The 24,058-nt window shown below is 41.5% G+C and overlaps 2 protein-coding genes across 4 annotated transcripts in view; both read left to right on the top strand.

Moving 5' to 3' along the window:
• Positions 1–19,830, top strand: part of LOC132882008 (protocadherin alpha-C2-like) — a 40,068-nt gene extending 20,238 nt beyond the window's left edge. For 2 of the 3 annotated variants that reach the window (XM_060915177.1, XM_060915175.1), the window contains exon 2: positions 16,975–19,830. In XM_060915177.1, the coding sequence (XP_060771160.1) occupies positions 16,975–17,007 (33 nt within the window). In that variant the 3' untranslated portion in view covers positions 17,008–19,830. Of the gene's footprint in view, positions 1–15,814; positions 15,851–16,974 lie in introns of all 3 variants that reach the window. The other variant, XM_060915176.1, reaches the window with a different exon arrangement.
• Positions 19,831–21,673: 1,843 nt separating this feature from the next.
• LOC132870180 (protocadherin alpha-8-like) lies at positions 21,674–24,058 on the top strand. The gene has a single exon (XM_060903766.1). It carries the CDS (start codon positions 21,674–21,676, stop codon positions 24,056–24,058), a length of 2,385 nt encoding a protein of 794 aa, XP_060759749.1.

The following is a 24,058-nucleotide window of genomic DNA, read 5'->3' as shown; positions in this document are numbered from 1 at the left end:
TCACATAGAGCAGCCCTGCGAAGTCCACACCTGTGACCTCGAATGGTGGTGACTCTTATTCTGTCCTTTGGCAGTGGCACAGTCGTCTGGTGTCCAGCCTTTGCTTTGAATTTCTTGCAAAGTACAAATCGTAACACAACTTTCTTGACTGCCTGTCATGCCCTCAAAATCCAATATCTCTGTCTGGTTTGCACTAAAGTGTCTCATACACCTGCATGCATTATCTTCTCATGTTGATACTGCACCAACATTTCTGTGTATCTGTGGTCATTGGGCAAAATCCATGGGTGCTTTTCTCTGTAAGAAAGGTCAGAATGTTGGAGCTTTCCTCCCACACTAAACAGCTCATCTTCATCCAGAAATGGTTTTAGCTCTTGGATTCTGGAGTCAGTGTTGAGGCATTTCCCTGATTCCAGAAGATCAATTTCTGGGCTGAAACTCTAGATCTGAGTTACTTTTATCCAATGTTTTCCTGCTTCATGCAGCTCTTCTGTTGTCAGTTCATCACTCATTTTTGTGCTTGAGTGGGTGTTGGTGATAAACCTCTTTATCCAGGCTGTCACTCGGAGCACTGTTTTTAGTTTACTGTACCTTTCCAGACATAACACATGTTTTAAGAACTCTGTGCCTTGATTCACAAACTGTACAGCAACCTGGTATTTGGATCTGAGTTCAGAGTTCACCTCATCTTCCGGAACATCCTCCTGAGTGCTCTCTGACTGATCGGGTGATATCAGAACACAAGGTCCACTCCACCACAATATGCTCTGCTTCAGATCCTGCACACTTAGACCTCTGGTGGGAAAGTCAGCTGGGTTCATCTTCCCTTGGCAGTGAGACCATGACTGTGGGTTGGTTAAAGATTGGATTTCTGTCACTGTTTGATACAAACTGATCCCACCTGTGAGCAGAACTGTGGATCCAGTGTAACACTATCATTGAGTCTGTCCATAGTCTGAGTTGTGTCCTGTCTAGTTGCAGCGCTTTCACGAGGGTAGTCCCCAGCCTGGCTGCTATTACAGCTTCCATCAGCTCCAGGCATGGCAGTGTCATCCTTTTGAGTGGGGCCACTCTGGACTTGGATGCAACCAGGCTTATGGTCATTTGTTCATCCTCTGTTTCTCCCCGCAGATAAGCAACTGCACTGTAAGCCCTTTCACTGGAATCACAGAATACATGTAATTTTAAATCATGATCATTCTGCTGCTGCATGTGTGTTTTGTACCACCGTGGGATTGACAGCTGGTGCAGTTGAGGGAGCTCTGAACACCACTGCTACCATTTTTTTGTCAAATCAGATGGCAATTCCTCGTCCCATCTCAGCCCTCTCTCCCACATTTCTTGGAACAGGTACTCTATCCTGATGGTGAAGGGGGTCAAGAATCCTAGAGGGCCAAAGATGCAAGCAGAAGACTGCAGAACACTTCATTTTGTGTTCTCTCTTTCCTTCAGATTATCAAGCAGCCCTCTGAGGTCAAACACAAAATCATTGGTTGCTGGTCTCCACACAAAGCTCAGAACCTTTAGCACTGACCCGTGTATTTCTAGCTGTACACTGTCATCCATCAAGCTCTCCTGCCATTTTTCTTTGAGCTCAAGAGAGTTTGTCATCCATTTACATAGCTCCATGCCTGCAGCAGACATAATGTTCTTGGCTTTTATTGTCACTGCATGAGCCTCTGTCACCTCACTTGCACTTGAAATAAAATAATCCACATAAAGCAAGGAGCTGATGGTTTCTACCACTTCTGGGTGTTCTGACTCATTGTTTCAAATGCTTCCTTATGGTGGCTGCGAATAAGAATGGGCTTGACGCAGCTCCAAACACCACTCTTGTCATTCTCAGCACTCACAGTTTCTCATCCTTCCCCTCTGTTGGTGGGCCTGTGAATCACAGAAGTCTTACAGCATTCTGATCTCTTTCTGACAGTGATTATCTGCAGAAACGCTTTCCTGATGTCTGCCATGTATGCAATTTCTTGCAGTCTGAATTTGATCAAAACACTCATCATATCTGGGTTCAGACTGGGTCCTGTTAAAAGACAGTTATTTAGTGAGGAACTTCCTTCTTCATGGGATGAAGCATCAAACATGACCCGCAGTTTTTTGTCACCTTATCATCCCTCAATACAGCATGATGAGGTAAGTAATATGTCTCACTGCTTGGTGGTGATGTATGCTCCCTTGGCACATCCTCAGCCATTCCTTGTTTTAAATAGTCCTTCACTATATCATTGTATCTGCTGTAGAGTGTGACATCCTTTCTTAGTTTCCTTTTCAAACTCTCCAGCCTCTTTTTTGTGATGCGGTAATTGTCCTGGAGTGGAGGATAGTTTTGCTGCCATGGCAACTCCACTTGGTAATGCCCATCCTTGAAGACTGTGGTTTCCTCGGACCACTGCAATGCTTCCACATCCTCTGGGCTCTCGGGCTTCTCACTTGTGTTGCCCAGTGACTCAAGCTCCCAAAATGCATGCAGATGTTTGTCAATCTGTGCATCCTCACTGAGCTGAATGTGCATACATGTTGTCTCTGTCATTCTAGACACTGCTACTGAGCCCTGCACTGCCCATCTGAAGATGCTCTCTAGCACCACCAAGCTCTCTGTCAGTCTCTCTACTCGGCCTGATACTATCTGCCAGTAGTAATCTGAGCCAATTAGCACAGAAAGTTCAGGTTTATCAGCTCCATGGAAGCCTGTGAGTTGGAGACCTCTCTTTTTCATCTCTTTCTGTATACAGTATGTTCACCAGGGACCTTCATCACTGCTGTACACACTTTAGGGGTCACAACTGTCTCTATTTCAGTGCTCTGCCGTTTATCCCAGACATTCTCCAAGCTGTGTTTCACTATGTTGCGCTTCACTGTTGTCGGAGCAGAGGAGCCAAATGTGTGGAGGGTAAGTGTCCCTTGTCTAGTTACAGGTAGCTGCAGCGCCCTCACCACATTCTCATGCACAAAACACCCTTGGCTGCCTCCATTTAACAAGCAGCGGACTATCTTCCTGCTTGTGGACCCTACAACCCATGCCTTGACAGTTTGTAGCAGCACAGTGTTCTTATTGTCGGGCTTGCTTGTTTCTGCATGGGGAATTACTGAGGAAATGACAGTGTCCATGTTTGCAGAGACAGCAGGTGGGGTGCCTCATTTTTCTCACAAATGGCTGTATGATGCCTGCCTCCACATGTAGGACATGACATGCCCTTTGACCTGCAGAACCTTGCAATGTGTTTGGGTCCCAAACACACACAGCACCTGCCAAGCTTCTTCAGCTTTTATTTACTTGCTGCCACCTGGTGGTCTGGACAGTTTTCAGATTTGTGTTCAGCACTATCACAGAACAGGCAGTTTGGTGTCTTCTGGTTTGCAGTGTGTAGTGCAGCTGCTGATGTTGTGCTTGGTTTCTTTAGTTTCATGTCACTGGCTGAATATGATTTGCTGCATGTTTTGTGAGCAGACTGGCTCTCTCTCTGGTTATATGATCTCATCATTTGCAAAGCTCTCTCTTGGCTCTGAACCTCTTTCTGCAGGAAGTTGAGCACATGAGGCACCCTCCACTCATCCTCATCTCCCCTCTGATGGCTCTACTCAAGACTTATGTCCTCTGGCATCATCTGGAGTAGTACTGGGCATAACATGCCTCTGTAGGTGTCTGATACCACTCCCAGTGACTCTAGGCTTCTGATTTGAACTTCACATTCATCATATAACTGCCTCAGTGCCCTGACATCAGATGATTTCTTCACAGGAGTGAGATTCAGCAGCTTTGACATGTGGGCATTTAAAATGAGATCTTTTCTTCCAAATCTGTTTTGGAGTATATCAACTGCAGCATCATAGTTACTGTCTGTCAGTGTGAGTCCTGATACTGCCTTTGCAGTTGTTCCTGTGAGGTAAATTTTCAGGTAGGTAAACTTTTCTCTTTTGCAAAGGGCATCATTGCTATGAATAGCAGTCTCATACTGGCTCCAAAATTCCTGCCATAAACTTACATCTCCATTGAATTTCTTGATCATCAGCTTTGGCAGTCTCACTGTTGGGTTACTGTGCTGAGAGCTGGCAGAGTTTGCACTAACATCACTTAGCCAAGCAGGCCAGGGATTGTCATTACTCACAGTCTCATGCACTCTGAGCACTCGGTGAGCTCGCGTCTTCATACTGATGATGCGGTCTCTGTATTCCTCTGCGAGTTTAATCTCCGCCTCTATGTCTTCCAGCAAAGTGTGTTCCTCCACTACACGGTCAAGCTCGTACAAGCTGTCCTCCTTTGCTGACAACACAGCCAGCATCTCTCGCACACAGCCAATGTCTGGGTCTTCCTTCAATAATTCAACATCAATCTGATTTAGCAGTCTCATGGTGGAACTCCGTATTGTTCGATGCTTTCTTTTCAAATTTTCAGTACGTTGTTCCCCACCGTCCAGTCGCTCTTCCGTGTCTCTATCTTCGTCAGCCATTATCTCCTGCAGTCCCGTGTTTCGGCACCAAAAAAAAAGTTGCAGTTTCCTCTTACAACTTCAAAATTGACGAAACGAGACTCTGGACTTAAAATCAGACATCTAAATACAATTCCAAATCAAACACTCAAATGAAATGCAGTCCTCTTTTTAATGAAGTATTTAACACATTAACTGTCATCTCATCATCTCTAGCCATTTTATCCTGTTCTACAGGGTTGAAGACAAGCTGGAGCCTATCCCAGCTGACTACGGGCGAAAGGCGGGGTACACCCTGGACAAGTCACCAGGTCATCACAGGGCTGACACATAGACACAGACAACCATTCACACCTATGGTCAATTTAGAGTCACCAGTTAACCTAACCTGCATGTCTTTGGACTGTGGGGGAAACCGGAGCACCCGGAGGAAACCCATGCAGACACAGGGAGAACATGCAAACTCCCCACAGAAAGGCCCTCGCCAGCCCTGGGGCTCGAACCCGGACATTCTTGCTGTGAGGCAACAGCACTAACCTCTACGCCACCGTGCCGCCCCACATTAACTGGCTTTATGAATATTAACTTAAATTAACTCTTACAAATAATATGTTTCTCAAAATAAATTCTCAACAGATCCATCCCACAGTAGGGAAACAGAAATGCCTCCCCTTTGAGGGCATCCATGTAGCAACAATATTTCAGGCATAGACACACCAAATGTACTTCATGTCTCAGGCTGCAACATGCCCAGGATGGATTAGCCTCAAAAAACTTTTGCAAACACTGTGCACCCATCTCCTTGAGGAGCCTACAACATAGACTGCCATGCCAAACTAGCGTGTTGGCCAAAAAAAAAATTCTGGGAGTCACACTAGGTTTTTCAGAGTTGTGTAAGATGAATGTAAAGCTACAACTAGCAGAAGCTGGGGAAATCAAATTGACAAAGCTGACCTACTTGTGTAGATGCTCCATGATTGACTCATGGCTGACTCTCTCTGTGAATCATAGGGCTTATTTTCAGATGAAGAAGACCTTGAGGAGTCCACCTTCATCCCATCTACTCAGGCTACCTGCCAAGTATTTCAGAGACCATCACCTGTGATAAAAATGTCACCATGCCTCTTAGCAGGGATCTGCAGACAGCGTGCAAAGGTGGGCATTCTCTGGCCTAGTGCACTTTCAGAGACCACCAGTTCTTGCTATGAAGGGAAGCCAAATGTGCAGCAAGGTCACTTCTGCCAATCTTCCCAGAGAGCAAAAAGGTGCAAATCTTTTTCTCCCAGAAACTCAATCCAGAGGGGTTCTATACTGGATTGTGTGGACATGGTGGAAAATAGACTTTCTTGCCTGCCTCCAAACTTACTGGTAGTGGCATTTCATCTCCACCCAGGCCTGAAGTTGATAACAGCAGGTGGCCCCTCCATTCCCTCCAAAGCATGTATCTTTTAGTCTTACATGAAAGAGAAATGTTAACAGTCATTCATCATAGCAGCAAAAGCTCTCAATGTCTCCTCCATGCTTATGGTATACCAGGCTGAACTAGAGGAGGACATGACCTGTTTCATAAATTACTTGTCCCTACACCTGCACTGTTCCACTGTCAAGGTATCTGAAAGGGCCTTGGGCATCATATTGGCATGGAGGCTAAACCTCTCTAGCCCTTCACAAGAAGAAAGTCCAACAGTTGGGTGTAGCCTCCATGCAACAGCATTGCACAGGTGGCAGTCAACCCTCAGTCTTTAGGATCCTGAAATGTCCTACAACACAAGTGGGATCCCAACACAGCCTAAGACTGTGTGCAACATCAAATTAAGTATTGACAATGATAGACATGGGATACAGCCTCCAAGTCACTCCACCCCAATTCAGGCTCAGGGTGAATGACTCAGGTCCTTTGAGAGGAAAGGCTCTTGAATAGTACCTCCAGAAGAGAGCCTATCCTGTTTGTACTTGAGATATTTTCTAGTCCCAAAAAAAGGGAGGGGGGTTTATAGCTGTGTAACACATCTGAGACTTGTGGGAAATGAAGGACTGGGAAAGAGGCATGCCACAACACAAGGTGCATTTATTTACTGCTTACTTTCCCTTTTTCAGTGACTTAAACTGGGCACATGCACACATGCACAGACATACACATGGTGCTGGCTTGCTTGGTTCTCACTCTCTATCTCTCTCTGGTATGGCTTCCTCTGAGAGAACAAAAAAGACAGACATACGTGAATTGCCAGTAATCAAACACAGGTGAAATTCATCACTTGTAATGTGTCAGTTCTAGTTGACTCCTTGCCACCCACAGCTAATGATTGATCATGCTCCCGTTGACACAGGCTGATTCTAGACCTGCATGCTCTGAACACTGCAGAAAATACAAGTTCAGAATGCTGATGCATGCAACCTCTTACACTTAGTACAAAAAGTCAGCTGGTTTACCTTGTTGATCTATGAGTATATTTTCATATCCCATTTTCTGAATAGGGCAATATGTCACATTTAAAATGTGCCTTAGGCTACTGGGCTTAATGGCATCGGCTCTTGTGGCAACTTAGTTTGCCCACCTGTACATGAGTGTTCCAGTGATAGGTGACCTCCCTCAGATTAGACCACACATGCCACAGCCAATGTTACATGTTGTTCACAGCAAGTTGTGTGTGGGTTCTGTATCCATGGAAACAACCAGCCTTCCTTACACAAGGAGTTCTTATGGTCATCGTACTGTCCATGAAAGTGATCACATCAGATGCATCTATCTGTGGCTGGGAAGCCTATCACAAAGGCAGGACAGCGAACAGGGCGTGGGATTCACACCTGCAGGCCAGAATAAAAATATCACATAAAGTATTTGGAACCCCTAATGGTTCTCCTAACCATAAAACATTTTCTACCCTTCTTGAGAGGGCATCAGATTCTTGACTGGAAGAATAACACCACATATCAACCACCAAGAAGGAATGCGGTTCCATCATTTGCACATAGTGGCACAAACCTGACAGTGTGGTGTTGTGTGGAGTGCACTTTTTGTCCCTAAAGGCAATTCACATGCCTGTGATTTTAAATTGAGGCACAAATCTATTGTCAAGGGTTGCCCTCATTATGGGGTATGGAAACTGTACAGGCAAGTGGTGGATTAGATGTGGATGCACTTTGGGAAAGTGGCTATAGACCTTTTAACCATGAGGAAAAATGCTTAGGGCTCTCTGTAATATTCCCAGCTCAGTCAGGCACCAGTGGCGTGGATGCACTAGTTCACTTTTGGACATGGGTTCACCTGTACACATTCCCACTTCTGGCCCGAATCTCACTCACTCATTATCTCTCCTTATCACTCATCCTGATAGCCTCAAATTGGCTGGAGAAGCATTGCCTTGCAGAGATAATCTGACCATTGTGCAGGCAGCCTTGGCTCCTCCCACTATGTAGAGGCTTCATGTCTCAAGGGCACTGGGAAATTTCTCACCCCAATCTGTAATGTCTGGCACTCTGAGCTTCGACTGTGAGTTGGCTGATCACTGCTGGACTCCCCAGTAACATCATAGCTACCATTCATAATTCTAGGGATATGTCTTCTTGATTCCTCTATGGGAATAAATTGAGATTATTCAAGGAATGGTCTAAAAAAATCACAGGTGGTGCCATTTCACTGTTTAGTCTCAATGATTTAGACATTTCTACAGAGACTTTTGGAGATAGGCAAGGCATTTTCACTATTAAGGAGTACTTCAAATTGTTTTTCTGGACTTATAACAATCATTTTGTGCAGATTACTGTGCATAAGCCTCACTACAGTCTTAAATTTTTTCCACTCACACACCCCTCTTCCTGATATTCAGTGACATCATATCTCTTTTTAAAGGGGAACTGAAGTCATTTTTAAACTTGCTTTATTTCTTAATTACGGTAATGTCTTATTCAATTGTGTTTTTGGTTTTAGTAACCTTATATTGTGACTCCATATTGGCAACGAATTGCAATTAAACATTATACTTATTGGGTAGCACGGTGGTGTAGTGGTTAGCACTGTCGCCTCACAGCAAGAAGGTCCTGGGTTCAAGCCCAGCGATCGACCAGGGTCTCTCTGTGTGGAGTTTGCATGTTTTCCCTGTGTCTGTGTGGGTTTCCTCCGGGTGCTCCGGTTTCCCCTACAGTCTAAAGACATGCAGGTTAGGCAAATTGGTGGCTCTAAATTGACTGTGAGTGTGAATGGTTGTTTGTCTCTATGTGTTAGCCCTGCGATGACCTGGCAACTCGTCCAGGGTGTACCCCGCCTCTCGCCCATAGTCAGCTGGGATAAGCTTCAGCTCTCCCATGATCCTGTACAGGAAAAGCAGCTACAGATAATGGATGGATGGATATTATACTTATCAGCCTATTCGGTTTTTAGCCATGTTGAATGTAGTTTGTTTGGTCCACGGCAGGCGTCACTTATCCGCACGATCTTCATGAGACTTGTACGAGACTTCAAAACATGAAGTGTCAGCCAGGTGTCAGTACCGCCATTTTGAAAACTGTTTTCCAAATGAAATATTACACAAAAGCAAGTTTAAATGATGATTACTGCCTACTTTTTTCAAACTTTCTTGATTGCTATCAAAACCAACAAAGCTTCCGGCTTGATTATATCAGCATTCAAAAGAGGACGCGAGGGCAAAGAAGAAAGTATTCAGCCTTGATTAAAAAAAAACCTGAAAGATGCAGGTACTTTGTATTTATTAATGTGGGAAATATGCTCAGTATAATATGGATTTATCACAAAAACACATGCCTGTATTTATTATTTTGAAAACCCACCAGCCGACTGATCTGGCATGTTTTAATTGTGCAACAGTAATGACGTAAATACCAGTGCGATGGACTAGTGTCCAAAAGAGTTTTTTTTCATTTTACCAATGAGTTCACTATATAGTTCTCTATATAGTAATTCCTTATATAGGGAGTAGGGAGTAGTGAATGAGTGAGAGATTTCGGACACAGGGAACGTTGGCAGATGTTGGTCACTTTGATTTCTGCTGTACATTTTACTTCCGTCCTACGATGTTTCGCACAGGTCTCAACGAATCTCGTTTACAGCCATTGCTTTGACATATGGACTGATATATTACATAGCATATTTCAAACACTCATAATTTGCTATAGCAGTGGCAAAATAGCTATTAAAAATGCATTCCTATATTTATTAAAATGAGATAAATAGAATTTTGATAATAAAAAAAATTGCTTTCAGTTCCCCTTTAAAACAAGAGTCGCCAGAGCCAAAATGTATGCAGTGCAAATGAAAATGAGTATAATAATGAACAAAGAAAACTGATATAATAACAAACCATTTCATAGCATTGTGAGTACCACCTGACTACAGGTCCTATTAAAAGAGCATGCAGAGGTAGCAGTGGTTAGTTTAAATGATAAAGATTTGGGAGAAAATGGACCGACAGATATTCATATTTCTGTTAAACTACCATTTCTTACATAAAGAGGCATCTGCTAACCTATTTGAACTTTTCCTGTTGTAATTATTGGATTGTAAAAACATTGCAGAATATGACATCATGTTCACCATTACTGACAGAGGAAAGCCTCCAGTGTCTGATAATGAAACTGTAATTCTAGAGCTGTTGGATGTTACCAAGATCATCACAATGATTTTATACCATAAATATTATGGAAAATAATCCACCACATGCTTTGTTGAGTTCTTTAACTGCTACTGAAGCATATATACATGAAAATCAGCATTTAGTTTATTTCACAATAGACAAGATATGTGGATGATGGAGGAGCTGCCAGATGACTGGTGGCGTGGTGTTATCCTCCCATTTTGGAAGAGGAAAGGCGATCATCTTGTATACAATGAGCACCAAGGAATCACTTTACTTTCCATACTGACCAAACTCTTCACCTGAATCCTCCTTGACCATGCCCTCCCTGCCATCAGATCCAGACACTGACCTCAACAGGTGGGATTCATGCCCAGCTGATCAACTACTGACCACATCTCTGCTTTATGGCTCCTCATTGAGAAGTTACATGAGCTATGCAAGGATCGCCATCCTTTTATCACCTTTATTGAGCTCAAGGCCGCCTCTGACACCATCAACTGACCTACCATGTGTAATATCTTCCACATCTTAGCCCTCCCACCAAAGCTAATTACACTCTTCATGATGATCTATGACGGTGCTGAGAGCTGTGTTCGGATCAATAGTAAGAATTTCGACTGGTTCCCAACTGCTGCCAGAGTTCGCCAGGGCTGTGTGGCCACCCTGACCTGTTCAACTGCATCACAGACCACCTGATGACTGCAGTCTGTGACTGCTTCCCAGGTGTCCAGTTTGGAGACTACCACCTGATGGACTTAGATTATGCTGACGACACGATGTTGTTCTGCTGCTCGTTGGCAGAATTGAAGGGAGCACTTCATGCTTTCTATGAGGAGGCATCCAGGCTTAGGCTACATGTCAACTGGTCCAAGACCAAGCTGATGCATATAGGTGATAGTCCTGACCCACCACCCATCGTCATTGGCACCAATCACATAGAGTTCATGATGTCATTTGTTTACCTGGGATCCAAAGTCACCAACAGTGGCAACCTCCTTACTGAGATCATTAAGCAATGTGAACTGGTGGCAGGCATCATGAGAAGCCTTTGGAGACCACTCTGGAGATGACCGGACATCTCCCAATGCACCAAGCCATGGGCCTATAACACTGTGGTTTTGTCTGTGCCACTGAGAACTGGCCTCTCAGCAAGACCTTGGCCACCCATATTCTTGGCTTTGAGACCCATGCCCTCAGGACCATTGAGGGGGTGTATTGGTACAATTGTGTCACCAATGAAGAGCTCCCCCAGAGGACTAGCCAACCAAATATCCTCTGCACCATTGCACAGCATCATGTTCAGTGGCTCAGACACGTCCTGTGCTGCACAGATGGCCATCCTACAAGAGTCATTTATGAGTTTGATCTGCCAGTGGTGGGAGGGAGATCCCCTCACAGCCAACCATGCACCTGTTGGAATGATGTCATTCATCAAGACCTCCAGCAGATTAATTTGAGACTGGAGTATGTCCCAGGACTCAGCCAAGACCATGAGAAATGGTGGAGTTCGGTCGCACTGGTGGGCTCAGTGCCATGGTGGCATGAAGTTTAGGAGGAGGAGGAGGAGGACAATAGAAAAGGAAATACCTCCATATCTAAGCTGTTCTCCACTCAGCAGTAAAGTGACTGTTCACACTATTATTGCGGATCAGAATGACAACACACTGGTTATAATGCCTCCATGGTGTATGCATGGCTCAGTTGTGGAAGAGAAAATACTGGCAGACTCTATGCACAACTCCAGGATTATGTATCATTTTCTCCAAAACACTGATGCTACATTATTCAGTCTGACCAGTGCAATGGAGAGATCTGGACCAAGAGAATGTTATTACAGAGATTGGGATTTGAGCAGCAGCTGGTGGTGATCGCTAAGGATAATGGAGATCCCTCTCTCTCTCTCTGCTCTAGTCTCCATCAAACTGTCCATGATGGAGACTGCACCTAAAAGCTATGCTGACATGACTGAGGTGCCTTTAGGATATGACATCTTTTCTGATTTAAACCGGTAATCGGACTGGGCTCAGTGTCATTCCTGTTACTGATCACCATATTGGTGACCATCATGTTGAAATGTCAGAAACCAAAGCCCAGTAAAGCTGCTCCTCCCTGTAGGAACAGTGTGATCAGTGAGAGGAACTCGACAATCGCAGATTCCACTCTGGTCTCCAATGATGCCTATTGGTACAGTTTATGTCTAGCTGAGACCAAGAAAGGAAAGCTGGTGGTTAGACAACCTGTGCCAAAGGGGATGAGATACATTGTGTCCAGCATACCAAGGAGCACAGGACTGATTGAGATGAGTGATTTAACTGCATCCACTTTAGATGTAGGAGACACAGGTTCTTTAATATTGTTTCAAAATCTTCTCAACATTCAAACATTTTCCCTGTTCTTAATCAGAAGTCTTACAACTAACAATGATCTACCAGGTTGGCTATTCAGTTCTCATTTGTTTATTCTGTGGTACAGCTAGCACACTTAATATAAGGCCTTATTTTGGCATCTTCTTGCTTTGAACTCTTCAGCTGTAAGCTCTTCAGTCTCACACCTCAAAAATACATTGCTTGTTTCTTTTTAAATTCAAGAAGAAGAGAAGAAGAAACCTTTATTTGTCACATGCACACTTCAAGCACAGTGAAATTCAACCTCTGCATTTAACCCATCTGAAGCAGTGAACACACGCACACCCAGAGCAGTGGGCAGCCACACTACAGTGCTCAGGGAGCAGTCAGGGGTTAGGTACCTTGCTCAAGGGCACTTCAGCTCAAGGCCACCCCACATTAACATGACTGTATGTCTTCGGGGGAAACCGGCACACCTGGAGGAAACCCATGCAGACACAGGGAGAACATGCAAACTCCACACAGAAAGGCCCACGCCGGCCACTGGGCTCGAACCCAGAACCCTCTTGCTGGGAGGCGACAGTGCTAACCACTACACCACTGTGCCACCTACAGTGGCAAATTTAATCACTTGCAATATATTACTTGTTTTCTACCATATATTTCGAGATATTATCTATTTTTAGAATATTTTCCAAATGTTCCTGTTTCATGTGTACTGTGCATTTATGTGATAAACATACTGCATATTTTGTGCCTTATGTGACTTAAGCCTGTATCAGTGCAAATGAATCTTAGAGGTTATTTCAGTTCAGTCAACTTTCCAGAAATTTTAAACCTCCTGTGTTTACAAAACTTGTGCGCTTGTCTAAACAGAGAGATGGCTGGTCATTGCCAAGAGTTTTGCAATCTACAAAGAAATACTTTTTTTTTTTGGGGGGGGGGGGGGGGGGGTGTTCCAGAGTAAAGCTCACTTTCCAAAAAAACACTGAATGTAATATTGTTATGCCAAGTGTGCCTGGGTCATTTTTTTTAAAATCTTACCTGTTAATATTTTGGTTTTCTGAGTCTCAGAGCTCCCATTCATTACATGGGTGAGCAATTCCAATTTCAGGTATAGACAAAATGCAAAATGAAAGGTGACAAAGATGCAGGGCGGCACGGTGGTGTAGTGGTTAGCGCTGTCGCCTCACAGCAAGAAGGTCCTGGGTTCGGGGCCGGCGAGGGCCTTTCTGTGTGGAGTTTGCATGTTCTCCCCGTGTCCGCGTGGGTTTCCTCCGGGTGCTCCGGTTTCCCCCACAGTCCAAAGACATGCAGGTTAGGTTAACTGGTGACTCTAAATTGACCGTAGGTGTGAATGTGAGTGTGAATGGTTGTCTGTGTCTATGTGTCAGCCCTGTGATGACCTGGTGACTTGTCCAGGGTGTACCCCGCCTTTCGCCCGTAGTCAGCTGGGATAGGCTCCAGCTTGCCTGCAACCCTGTAGAAGGATAAAGCGGCTAGAGATAATGAGATGAGATATTTCGAGATATTATCTATTTTTAGAATATTTTCCAAATGTTCCTGTTTCATGTGTACTGTGCATTTATGTGATAAACATACTGCATATTTTGTGCCTTATGTGACTTAAGCCTGTATCAGTGCAAATGAATCTTAGAGGTTATTTCAGTTCAGTCAACTTTCCAGACATTTTAAACCTCCTGTGTTTACAAAACTTGTGCGCTTGTCTAAACAGAGAGATGGCTGGTCATTGCCAAGAGTTTTGCAATCTACAAAGAAATACTTTTTTTTGGGGGGGGGTGTTCCAGAGTAAAGCTCACTTTCCAAAAAAAGACTGAATGTAATATTGTTATGCCAAGTGTGCCTGGGTCATTTTTTTTTAAAAATCTTACCTGTTAATATTTTGGTTTTCTGAGTCTCAGAGCTCCCATTCATTACATGGGTGAGCAATTCCAATTTCAGGTATAGACAAAATGCAAAATGAAAGGTGACAAAGATGCAGGGTGGCACGGTGGTGTAGTGGTTAGCGCTGTCGCCTCACAGCAAGAAGGTCCTGGGTTCGAGCCCCGGGGCCGGCGAGGGCCTTTCTGTGTGGAGTTTGCATGTTGTCCGCGTGGGTTTCCTCTGGGTGCTCCGGTTTCCCCCACAGTCCAAAGACATGCAGGTTAGGTTAACTGGTGACTCTAAATTGACCGTAGGTGTGAGTGTGAATGGTTGTCTGTGTCTAATGTGTCAGCCCTGTGATGACCTGGCGACTTGTCCAGGGTGTACCCCGCCTTTCGCCCGTAGTCAGCTGGGATAGGCTCCAGCTTGCCTGCGACCCTGTAGAAGGATAAAGCGGCTAGAGATAATGAGATGAGATGAGACAAAGATGCAAATATTTGATATTAAGAAGCACTGTTATTCTGATATGTCATATGGTCAGTATTTTGTATGTCACATTGTCACACATCTGTGACTGCTGGTTTACATAGAGCTAGTGTCTATATTGATCTGATGTTAGATATATGAATATAATGCATTTATCTGAGATGTGTGGTCCACCTGTCTCTTCTACTGTTGTATTTTCAAAGACACAAAACACTTTTAATCTAGCTTGCCCATAATCTCACTACTATATGTAGGCCTCTGTTGTGGCATTTCAGGTAAGTTAAGAAATGAATATCAACATTTGCAGTGATGGTTTGTAAATGTCATTTGTCACACTGACCATGTTAGCATGGAAAAAACAGAAACTTAACCACTTTGTCTGGTTCTGGTCCAGTTTACTCTTTAGTCAGTCTTTGAACTTCCTTTGTGGTCTAATCTAATGGGCATGTTACACATTTTGTATTTGGGCCTATTTCTTATGACTATACAAATATGTTTAGTACAGGGTTCTGCTTGGATGAGTTATGGTTAACAGTTCTTTGAAAGTATTTTCTACAGACAGAAAAGTAAGTACACAGAATGGGATCTCTCTCTCTCTCTCTCTCTCTCTCTCTCTCTCGCTCTCTCTCACACACACACACACACACACACACACACACACACACACACACACACACACACACACACACACACAGAGGGAGAGTGGAGAAAAGGAGTATTGCTACTATGTTCCCTCATTTGGATTTGGATGTTTGCCTTGCCATTGTTAATCTAACACCTGTTGGTGTTTAATTAAACCCATATGTTGACATTTTATTATCTGAACACTGAAATGTTTTCTAGAATACTTTCAATATTTCTAGATTGTTCCAAACAATTGGATCTGCTTTTGGCCAATTTGACAGTATTTTACAATGTTTCAATCTAATGAACCCATTAGTGTATTATTTATTATAACAGCCTTTAATCAAAAGGCCATTTCTAATCTCTGCAAGATTTTGCCTTGTCTTTTTGTCATACCTTAACACATTGATTAAAATTGTCTCTTGTTTTTGTTTCTATTCTAAAGTACTCAAAATGAGAGATGTCCCTTCTCATGCTGGAGGTATGCAGTCCTGCCATCTTCTTTCTGAAGCGCCTCAACCATGCGCCCTTTGACTTTTTACCTTTTCTGAAATGAGTACACCTGTTTGTTTTATTTTTGTGTTTTTGTGATGTTTTAACTGTCTTTTTATAGGAAGAGTTGTGAAAGTGATTAAATCAACAGAATTTAATTTTGTTTTATTTACGTTTCCTTCATTGGATGCAAGATTGGCCAAGCCAAACTTTTCAAACAAAACATGTTTTGGTTAAATCCAGTTACATCTGCTGCTTCAGAGTTTGATATTGACAGTGCTACAGAAAGAATGTGCTCATGGTGAATTCATAGTTTAACCATTTTGACATTCCTAACCTGACATGAAAGTAATAGTAATGATAATGATCATTGGATTTGTGGTTTGGCAGCAACTCACACTCAAATTGTATTCCAGATTAAAGTGGAGATGAAGGTATGCCTTTCTCCTCACCATTCTTTTTGATTACCAACCTACACATACGTGTTGTAGAACCTCCAGACTGACATGCATCTCAACTAACCAACAGAGAACCTGAAAATGAAAGAAGATACTTAACTTCTTGATGCCAATAATTGCTTTTACTCATGCAAACCTTCACCTTCTGTTATATACAGAGCCAATGAAAGAGAAGAGACAGCTCTCTAGACACACTGTTCACATGGTCTTATGCATGATATGATTGTGATGTGAACAATATGCATTTATAATATGCTAAACACCATTAATGTTTTAAAAAACAAAAACACTTTTTTGTTTTATGGGTTTGTTTGTTATATTTTCTGTTCAATGGGTGCCACACATTCATTTTAAATACTGTGATATCATTTCAGATGTGGTAAAACTTCTGAATGATAGAAAATTACCTACAATAATCACCCACCTTTTAGTCTTATGTTGTAATCATCTTCACAACCACATTTAGTCTCTAAGCATGGTATTTTCAGATAGATACTCATCACCCTGAAGAAAAAAAGCTCTCACTAAGTTGCTTTGCCTTTTGTTTGATTGACAGGCCTTGGCTGCATGAGCTGTGTTCAGATTTTGACCTATTAAAGGTTTGTTGCTAGTATAAAACCTGCCCCTGACTGTCTTAATATTTTCTCATTGATAGGCCTCCACCACCACCAGTAGCAGTTCCTCGTGAGGCTTCATTCCACCTCCTGTTGCTCAAGTGATGCTGAAAAGAACCTGATCTACAAAAATGGAGCATCTAATTCCTGCCCACCTGTCTTCTGATTTAGAACATGTTTCTAATTGGATTCTTTATGATTGCACCAGATGTACCTCCCCTTTGCTTTTTGTCCACATTAATTCTTGAAATCTAACACACCTGAATGTGAATGACTTGAAATTTGGTTATGACTGATGGATGTGCTTACCAAGGTGAGAATATTTCTACTCCCACTTCCACCCTTTTCAGAAGAGTCAGTGTGTTTATTGCATTGACCTACATGCATGGATCGACATGGCTATATCTATGGATGTTTGTTCACTTAATAAAATATTTTTGGACTTTTCAATGTTTGACACATCAAAACTTTCAAGTGGGCTTGGGGGAAGCCTAAAATGCACATACATTAAGAATAACACAAAGAAGCACAAATAAATGTGTATAAAGGGATAGCATACTGAAATGGTGCATGTGGTGATGTCCTTTAACTGGACTTGTTCACATTTTCTCTAATGGATGTCCAATCTTTACTATTTTGTGGTCAATGGCTCCATATCTACACTCAAAAAAACCAACATGGGTGTTTGTTACATGAACCTAAGTCTAACATGTCACGATTGACATTTAGATCACTCAACAAAATTGTTTCTGGCTAAGTTAACGCATTTTACTTGGGTGGAAATACTTTCCATAATTTTATTATGTTCACTGAGCAAGTTATTTGCAAGTTATTTTTTTGAGTGTAGCAAGGGCATATGAACAAAAAAAATTGAGAAACAACAACAACACAATTGTCAATTAAAACCATCACAGTATACATGGGAAATTAACCCTTGGTGCTGTTTATTCTGTGTGTTATAAAATAATTGTATTGTTGGTTTTGCTGATTTTTACCAATGTAAAATGCAAAAGAGCTAAAGAGACAAGTGTGACGAACATATTATCGCAAATGTTCCATTTATATAATTTGTATTGCATCACAAAAAAAATCTATTCATCAGAAATGTGTTATTAGTGAGTTTATTTCCAATTGAATTATAATCCATGTATTAGCTTTTTTGCCATTTCCTTATAAAGTATCCCAGCTCAAGTGGGCTTACAATATACACATAAAATTATATCAATTTTGTATTACATTCATTTCAGTCATATAAATTTAGAATAAGTTTCCTGTAAATAAGCACATCTTAGACATAATATAGTAGAAAGACATACAACTTTCAATCTTGGAACCATTTTGAATATGATTGTTGAAAATATCTTCATACTATTCTATAGACTTTACTGCACTATTATAGTACTAAAAAAAGCAAACAACTACAGCAAGGTTTTGATGTTTTTGTTTTATGATTTTACTCAAAATGTACAGCTCTCTTATGGTATTGAACTGTTTTAGTTGTTGGAAACTGATTCAGCATTATTTTGAGATTTATGAAGTTAAAGTCAATTTTTTTGTAAAGTGTTACACTCGTGGTGCTTTATTTAGATGGATGTGTGTTAACCTGTAATATGCACTGCATCATTTTCAGGCAGTGCAGTTGTTCTAAATGCTCAGAAATGGCTAATTGCTTGTGAATAGCAATTATATATATATATATATATATATATATATATATATATATATATATATATATATATATATATATATATATATCTCCCTGTGATGACCTGGCGACTTGTCCAGGGTGTACCCCGCCTTTTGCTCGTAGTCAGCTGGGATAGGCTCCAGCTTGCCTGTGGCCCTGTAGAACAGGATAAAGTGGCTAGAGATCATATATATATATATATATATATATATATATATATATATATATATATATATATATAAAACATGGTTCTGACGAGTTACCCAGACAGGACAGATGCACCAAGGGGTTATAAAGGCAGTTTGTTAAAAGACACACTAACAAATGTGTGTATTTAAAGACAGAAAGACATGAGAAGGTTTCAGTATGATCTAAGAACAATTTATGTACTGCATGTTAATATATGCTGGAAGAGAGAGATAATATCTGCTTTTCTTGCAACTCTCATTTCAGTGCTTTGCATAAGATGTCACTCATAGACACACACACGTGTGTGTGTGTGTGTATATAAATATAAATATAAAGAGAGAGAGAGAGAGAGATTCATACTGCTTCATTTCAACCCCAGCATGTTCTGCCTTGGAGGAATTTCATCAGATTCTATCTAGCCTTCTAAACTTTGTCTTCAGTTTTATGACTGCATGTCCATCATAATAAACACAGAAGGCACCTTTGGTCTGTGATGACACGCTGTATTATGGATGTATTATTATTATTATTATTATTATTATTATTATTATTATTATTATTATTTTATTTTATTTTTTTATAATTACCACTAATACACTGCAAGCAGTGCAGGTATAAAAGAAAAGCCCGTATAACCCATATGTAGTTTAAATCAGAACAAGTACATTTAATTTTGACTGCCTGGATTTCCATAGTATTGTGTTCAATAAAGTAAGTAACTGAAAGTAATGATAGTGATACATCAGTACATATGGCAACATAAAAAGACAACCATCTTTCTCCTGCATGATACAATGCTGTGTGTTTGTATGTGTATATGCTGGGTGGGTGAATAAAATGACTAATCTCTAAAAACTGAAGTGAGTGAAATCACCAATGTTTGTTTTGATTATTTGTATTTTTATTATGCACATTCGTAATTGTACATTTAACTTGTAGGCATATTTTATGAACATTTAGAGCTGTGCTACAAACTGTATTACCCGTGATTGCAAAAGTGCAAATAAAATTCTTAAAAGGATGTTGTAGTCTGTCTGTAAGGATGAAATAAGGAGGAGAAATACCAGCAGCTCTTCCTCGCTTTCTCTTATCTTGGCCTGATTCTATCCTCCTATCAGAGAGAGAGAGAGAGAGAGAGAGAGAGAGACTGCAGTAATGCCATGGGCTGCAGGAGAAAGCACACACACGGCCAACACCCTTTCTATTCTCTCCCTCTCATCTCTACATCCATCCCTCTCTCCTCAAATAAGCACGGCATGATGTTTTCAGTTTTCCTAATGCCATTAAGAACCCCATCCCCCAATTCTCCTCGCATGCAGCAGTGACAGCCTAAATTCTAGGCAACAAAATCACCACTTAGTGATCAGATAAATGAAAATATGGCCAAGGAAAGGAAAAAATGTTAATGAAATCAACTAATTGAATCCATGTTCATGTTCCTCGGATTATTTTAAGATATATTTTTCTTGTTATTGCAGCTAGAAAGTAAAGGGGGTTGTAGCCTTTCTTCCTCTCCTCTCTCCCCCGTGTTCATGTTCAGCACTACAGACAACGACCTTGCTTGCAGAAGAGCCGTTGCCATGGTAACAGCAGGACAGGCTGCTGGCTGGGAGAGGGGTGGAGGATTGTGTGTGTGTGTGTGTGTGTGTGTGTGTGTGTGTGTGTGTGTGTGTGTGTGTGTGTGTGTGTGTTGAAACAGTCTGCAATTTGATGCGGGAAAAAAATTCCTCTTAAATTGCTCTTCAACATTCCATGCACAAATCTTACAGTTCAAAATGTAAATCCTTCAGTTTTAACTTAAAATAATACCATAGTCAAAATTACACACCCTTATGCCTAGCGGTTTACCAAATGGCATAATTATGAAAATGGTATCATTACATGAGATTAATTATAATATGCACTATATATCAAATGACAAAAGTGAGAACTGAATTCCGAAATTAAAATGGTTTGTGACTGTGTGTGTGTGTGTGTGTGTTGCCCCGGTTGTGGGTGCGTCGTACGTCACGTGAAGGAGAACTGGTCGAGATGCCCCCTTGTGTTGGTACGCTGTTGCTGTCTGCATGGTTTCACAGCACCGCCATTTTGCCAAGTAGAAACAACATGACGTAATGCGTGTTGTCACGTGGGTTGAGAAAATCTACCGCCAGGTGTCACTGTGCACAAGACAAAAACACGCTTTAAGGGACTGAATTGCCTGTCACGTGGTGGATGACGTGAGATAAAGTGCAGCAAAAAAACTCCATCGAACAATAAATAAGTAAATAAACAGGCTTATGTTGTATAAATATATTTAAATAGGTAATCTGAACATTTTAAAGCTTAAGTTATTTTATTAATATTTTAATTGGTTGCATTTATCTCGAAAAGCTTATAACAAACTTAAAATGCAAACAAAAAACGAACAAATAAAAATAACATCAAAAACATAAAACTTTATTATTATTATTATTATTATTATTATTATTATTATTATTATTGTTGTTGTTGTTGTTGTTGTTGTTGCTGCTGCTGCTGCTGTTTGGGTTTGAGTAACAACAACAACAACAACAACAACAATAATAATAATAATAATAATAATAATAATAATAATAATTTGTACAAATTGCTAACAAATGTTTTACACTAAATTACACGATTTTAATTTGACTTCAACGAGACTGTAGTTATACACTAAGACGCATTGTGGCGCTGTAAAAAGATACATTATTCATATTGGACATTCAAGCCACCATATCACCACAATGAGAGGAGACAACAAAGCGAGGAAAACGTCCAAGCCGGACGTCCACTTCACCAATACTTGTAGTAATTTAGGAAGCCATTTTTTTCCTTAGCAGCTCAGCAACATATTTCACAATATGGGGAACGAATATTTAAGGGCAAGTTGGATATACAGACATTTTGTTCTTCATTATGTGTCTCTGCTGTTTCTTTTCAACGTCGTCTCAACCCACATCCGTTATTCTCTCCAAGAGGAATCAAAGATCGGGACCATTTTAGGAAACATAGCCAAAGATTTGGGCATGGACTCGTCAGCGCCGACAGAGAGGAATCTGCGAATTGTGACTGGGTCCAAGCAGGAGCTTTTTCAGGTAAACAAAAAAGAAGGCTCATTGTTTGTTAATCGGAGAATCGACAGAGAGGAGCTGTGCCCTACGAGTAACCCGTGTCTCATCAATATTAAAGCGGTGATCGAGAATCCTCTCGAAATGCATCAAATAGCAATTGAAATCTTAGATATGAATGATAATGCACCTACATTTACAGATACTGTTTACACTTTGGAAACACTTGAAAGTGCAGTCACTGGAACACGGTATCAGCTGGAAGGTGCGCACGACCCAGATATCGGCTCCAATAGCTTACAATCTTATAAACTAACGCAGAACCAGTTTTACCGTTTAGAAACTGACGATTTTGGAGATGGAGGAAAAATCCCTGTCCTTGTTCTACAAAAACTCCTGGACCGGGAAAATCGCGCGAGGCATACTTTAATATTAACCGCTGTAGATGGGGGAAAGCCACACAAAACAGGCACTCTGACTATTAATATTGTTGTGTCAGACGTCAATGATAACGCACCTAATTGTGGTAAACAAAAATATACGGTAACAGTGAAAGAAGACGCTCCTGACGGTACATTTTTGCTACGGATTAATGCGACTGATTTGGATGAAGGACAAAATGGAGAAATTGAATACTCATTACGAAGTAAGTTTAGAAATGGCGCATCTGACCTCTTTGATGTACACAGCAAAACAGGAGAATTACGGATTAAAGGTGGACTTAATTTTGAAGACAAACAAGTCTACGAGCTAAAAATTCTGGCCGCCGATAAAGGCGCGGTGTCGCTGTCTACGCAATGCAACGTGCTTGTGAAAGTGGAGGATGTGAATGATAACCAACCAGAAATAGACTTAACCTCCTTATCAGACCAAATTTCCGAAGATGCGCGTCCCGGTACCGTAGTTGCTTTGATGGGAGTGACAGATTTGGATTCAGGTATTAATGGACAGGTCGTGTGCTCTTTACCAGCGAACATACCATTTGAACTGAAGCAGTCATCAGATTTAAATTTTTACTCCTTGGTTACTAAAGGGAACTTAGATAAAGAGTCAAATTCGTTTTATGATATTGCTATAACAGCTAAGGATTTGGGAACTCCTCCTCAATCATCAACAAAGATAATTCATGTGCAAGTGATGGATGTTAATGACAACAGCCCTGCGTTCACCCAAAGCCCGTACGCCTTCTATATAGCTGAAAACAATAAACTGGGCATGCCTGTATTCTCGGTGAGCGCTACTGATGTCGATGAGGGTGAAAACGCAAGAGTCTTATACTCAATAGATCGTGTGAACTCAGATCAAAGTGTGACATCATTCATGAATATTAATGAGGAGAGTGGTGCAGTTTTTGCGCTCAAAAGTTTTGACTTTGAGGCACAGAAAACGTTCCAGTTCCACGTGCTCGCTACAGATTCGGGAACTCCGTCTCTAAGCAGCAACGTCACAGTGAACGTGTTTATTCTGGATCAGAACGATAATGTTCCAGTGATCTTACATCCAGTCAGCGCTAACGGTTCTGCTGAAGGTGTGGAGGAGATTCCCCGCAATGCCAACGCAGGACATTTGGTGACTAAAGTGAGAGCCTATGACGCGGATATAGGATACAACGGCTGGTTATTATTTTCACTGCAGGAAGTGAGTGACTACAGTCTCTTTGGTTTGGACCGCTATACAGGACAGATAAGGACCCTTCGCTCATTCACAGAAACAGATGAGGCTGAACATAAACTGGTCATACTGATCAAAGACAATGGGAACGTTTCACTTTCAGCATCAGCGACTGTGATCATTAAATTTGTGGAGCCCAAAGAACCTTTTTCTGCGACTGACGATAAAAAGGCAGTAAAAGAAGAGGAAGAAACTAACGTTACATTTTATTTGATTATTATATTGGGTTCGGTTTCATTTCTTTTTATTGTCAGTATCATCGTGCTGATTGTAATGCAGTGCTCCAAATCTACAGACTATTCCTCCAAATATTTACAAGATACAAATTACGACGGCACACTGTGTCACAGCATCCAGTACAGATCCGGAGATAAACGCTACATGTTAGTTGGACCCAGAACGAGTATCGGTTCTACTATAGTTCCAGGCAGTAACGGAAACACTCTCCTGGTACAGGATCGGAGGAGCAGAACTTCCGGCGAGGTAAGAGCTGAAGGAATTACATGA

This window comes from Neoarius graeffei, chromosome 2, assembly GCF_027579695.1.
Source record: "Neoarius graeffei isolate fNeoGra1 chromosome 2, fNeoGra1.pri, whole genome shotgun sequence".
Classification (NCBI taxonomy): Eukaryota; Metazoa; Chordata; class Actinopteri; order Siluriformes; family Ariidae; genus Neoarius; species Neoarius graeffei.
The sequence above is the reverse complement of the archived record's forward strand: the minus strand, read 5'-3'. Positions and strand labels throughout refer to the sequence as shown.

Bases quoted from the DNA above. Each gene is read 5' to 3' on its own strand.
- LOC132870180 (XM_060903766.1), top strand. From the start codon at position 21,674: ATGGGGAACGAATATTTAAGGGCAAGTTGGATATACAGACATTTTGTT.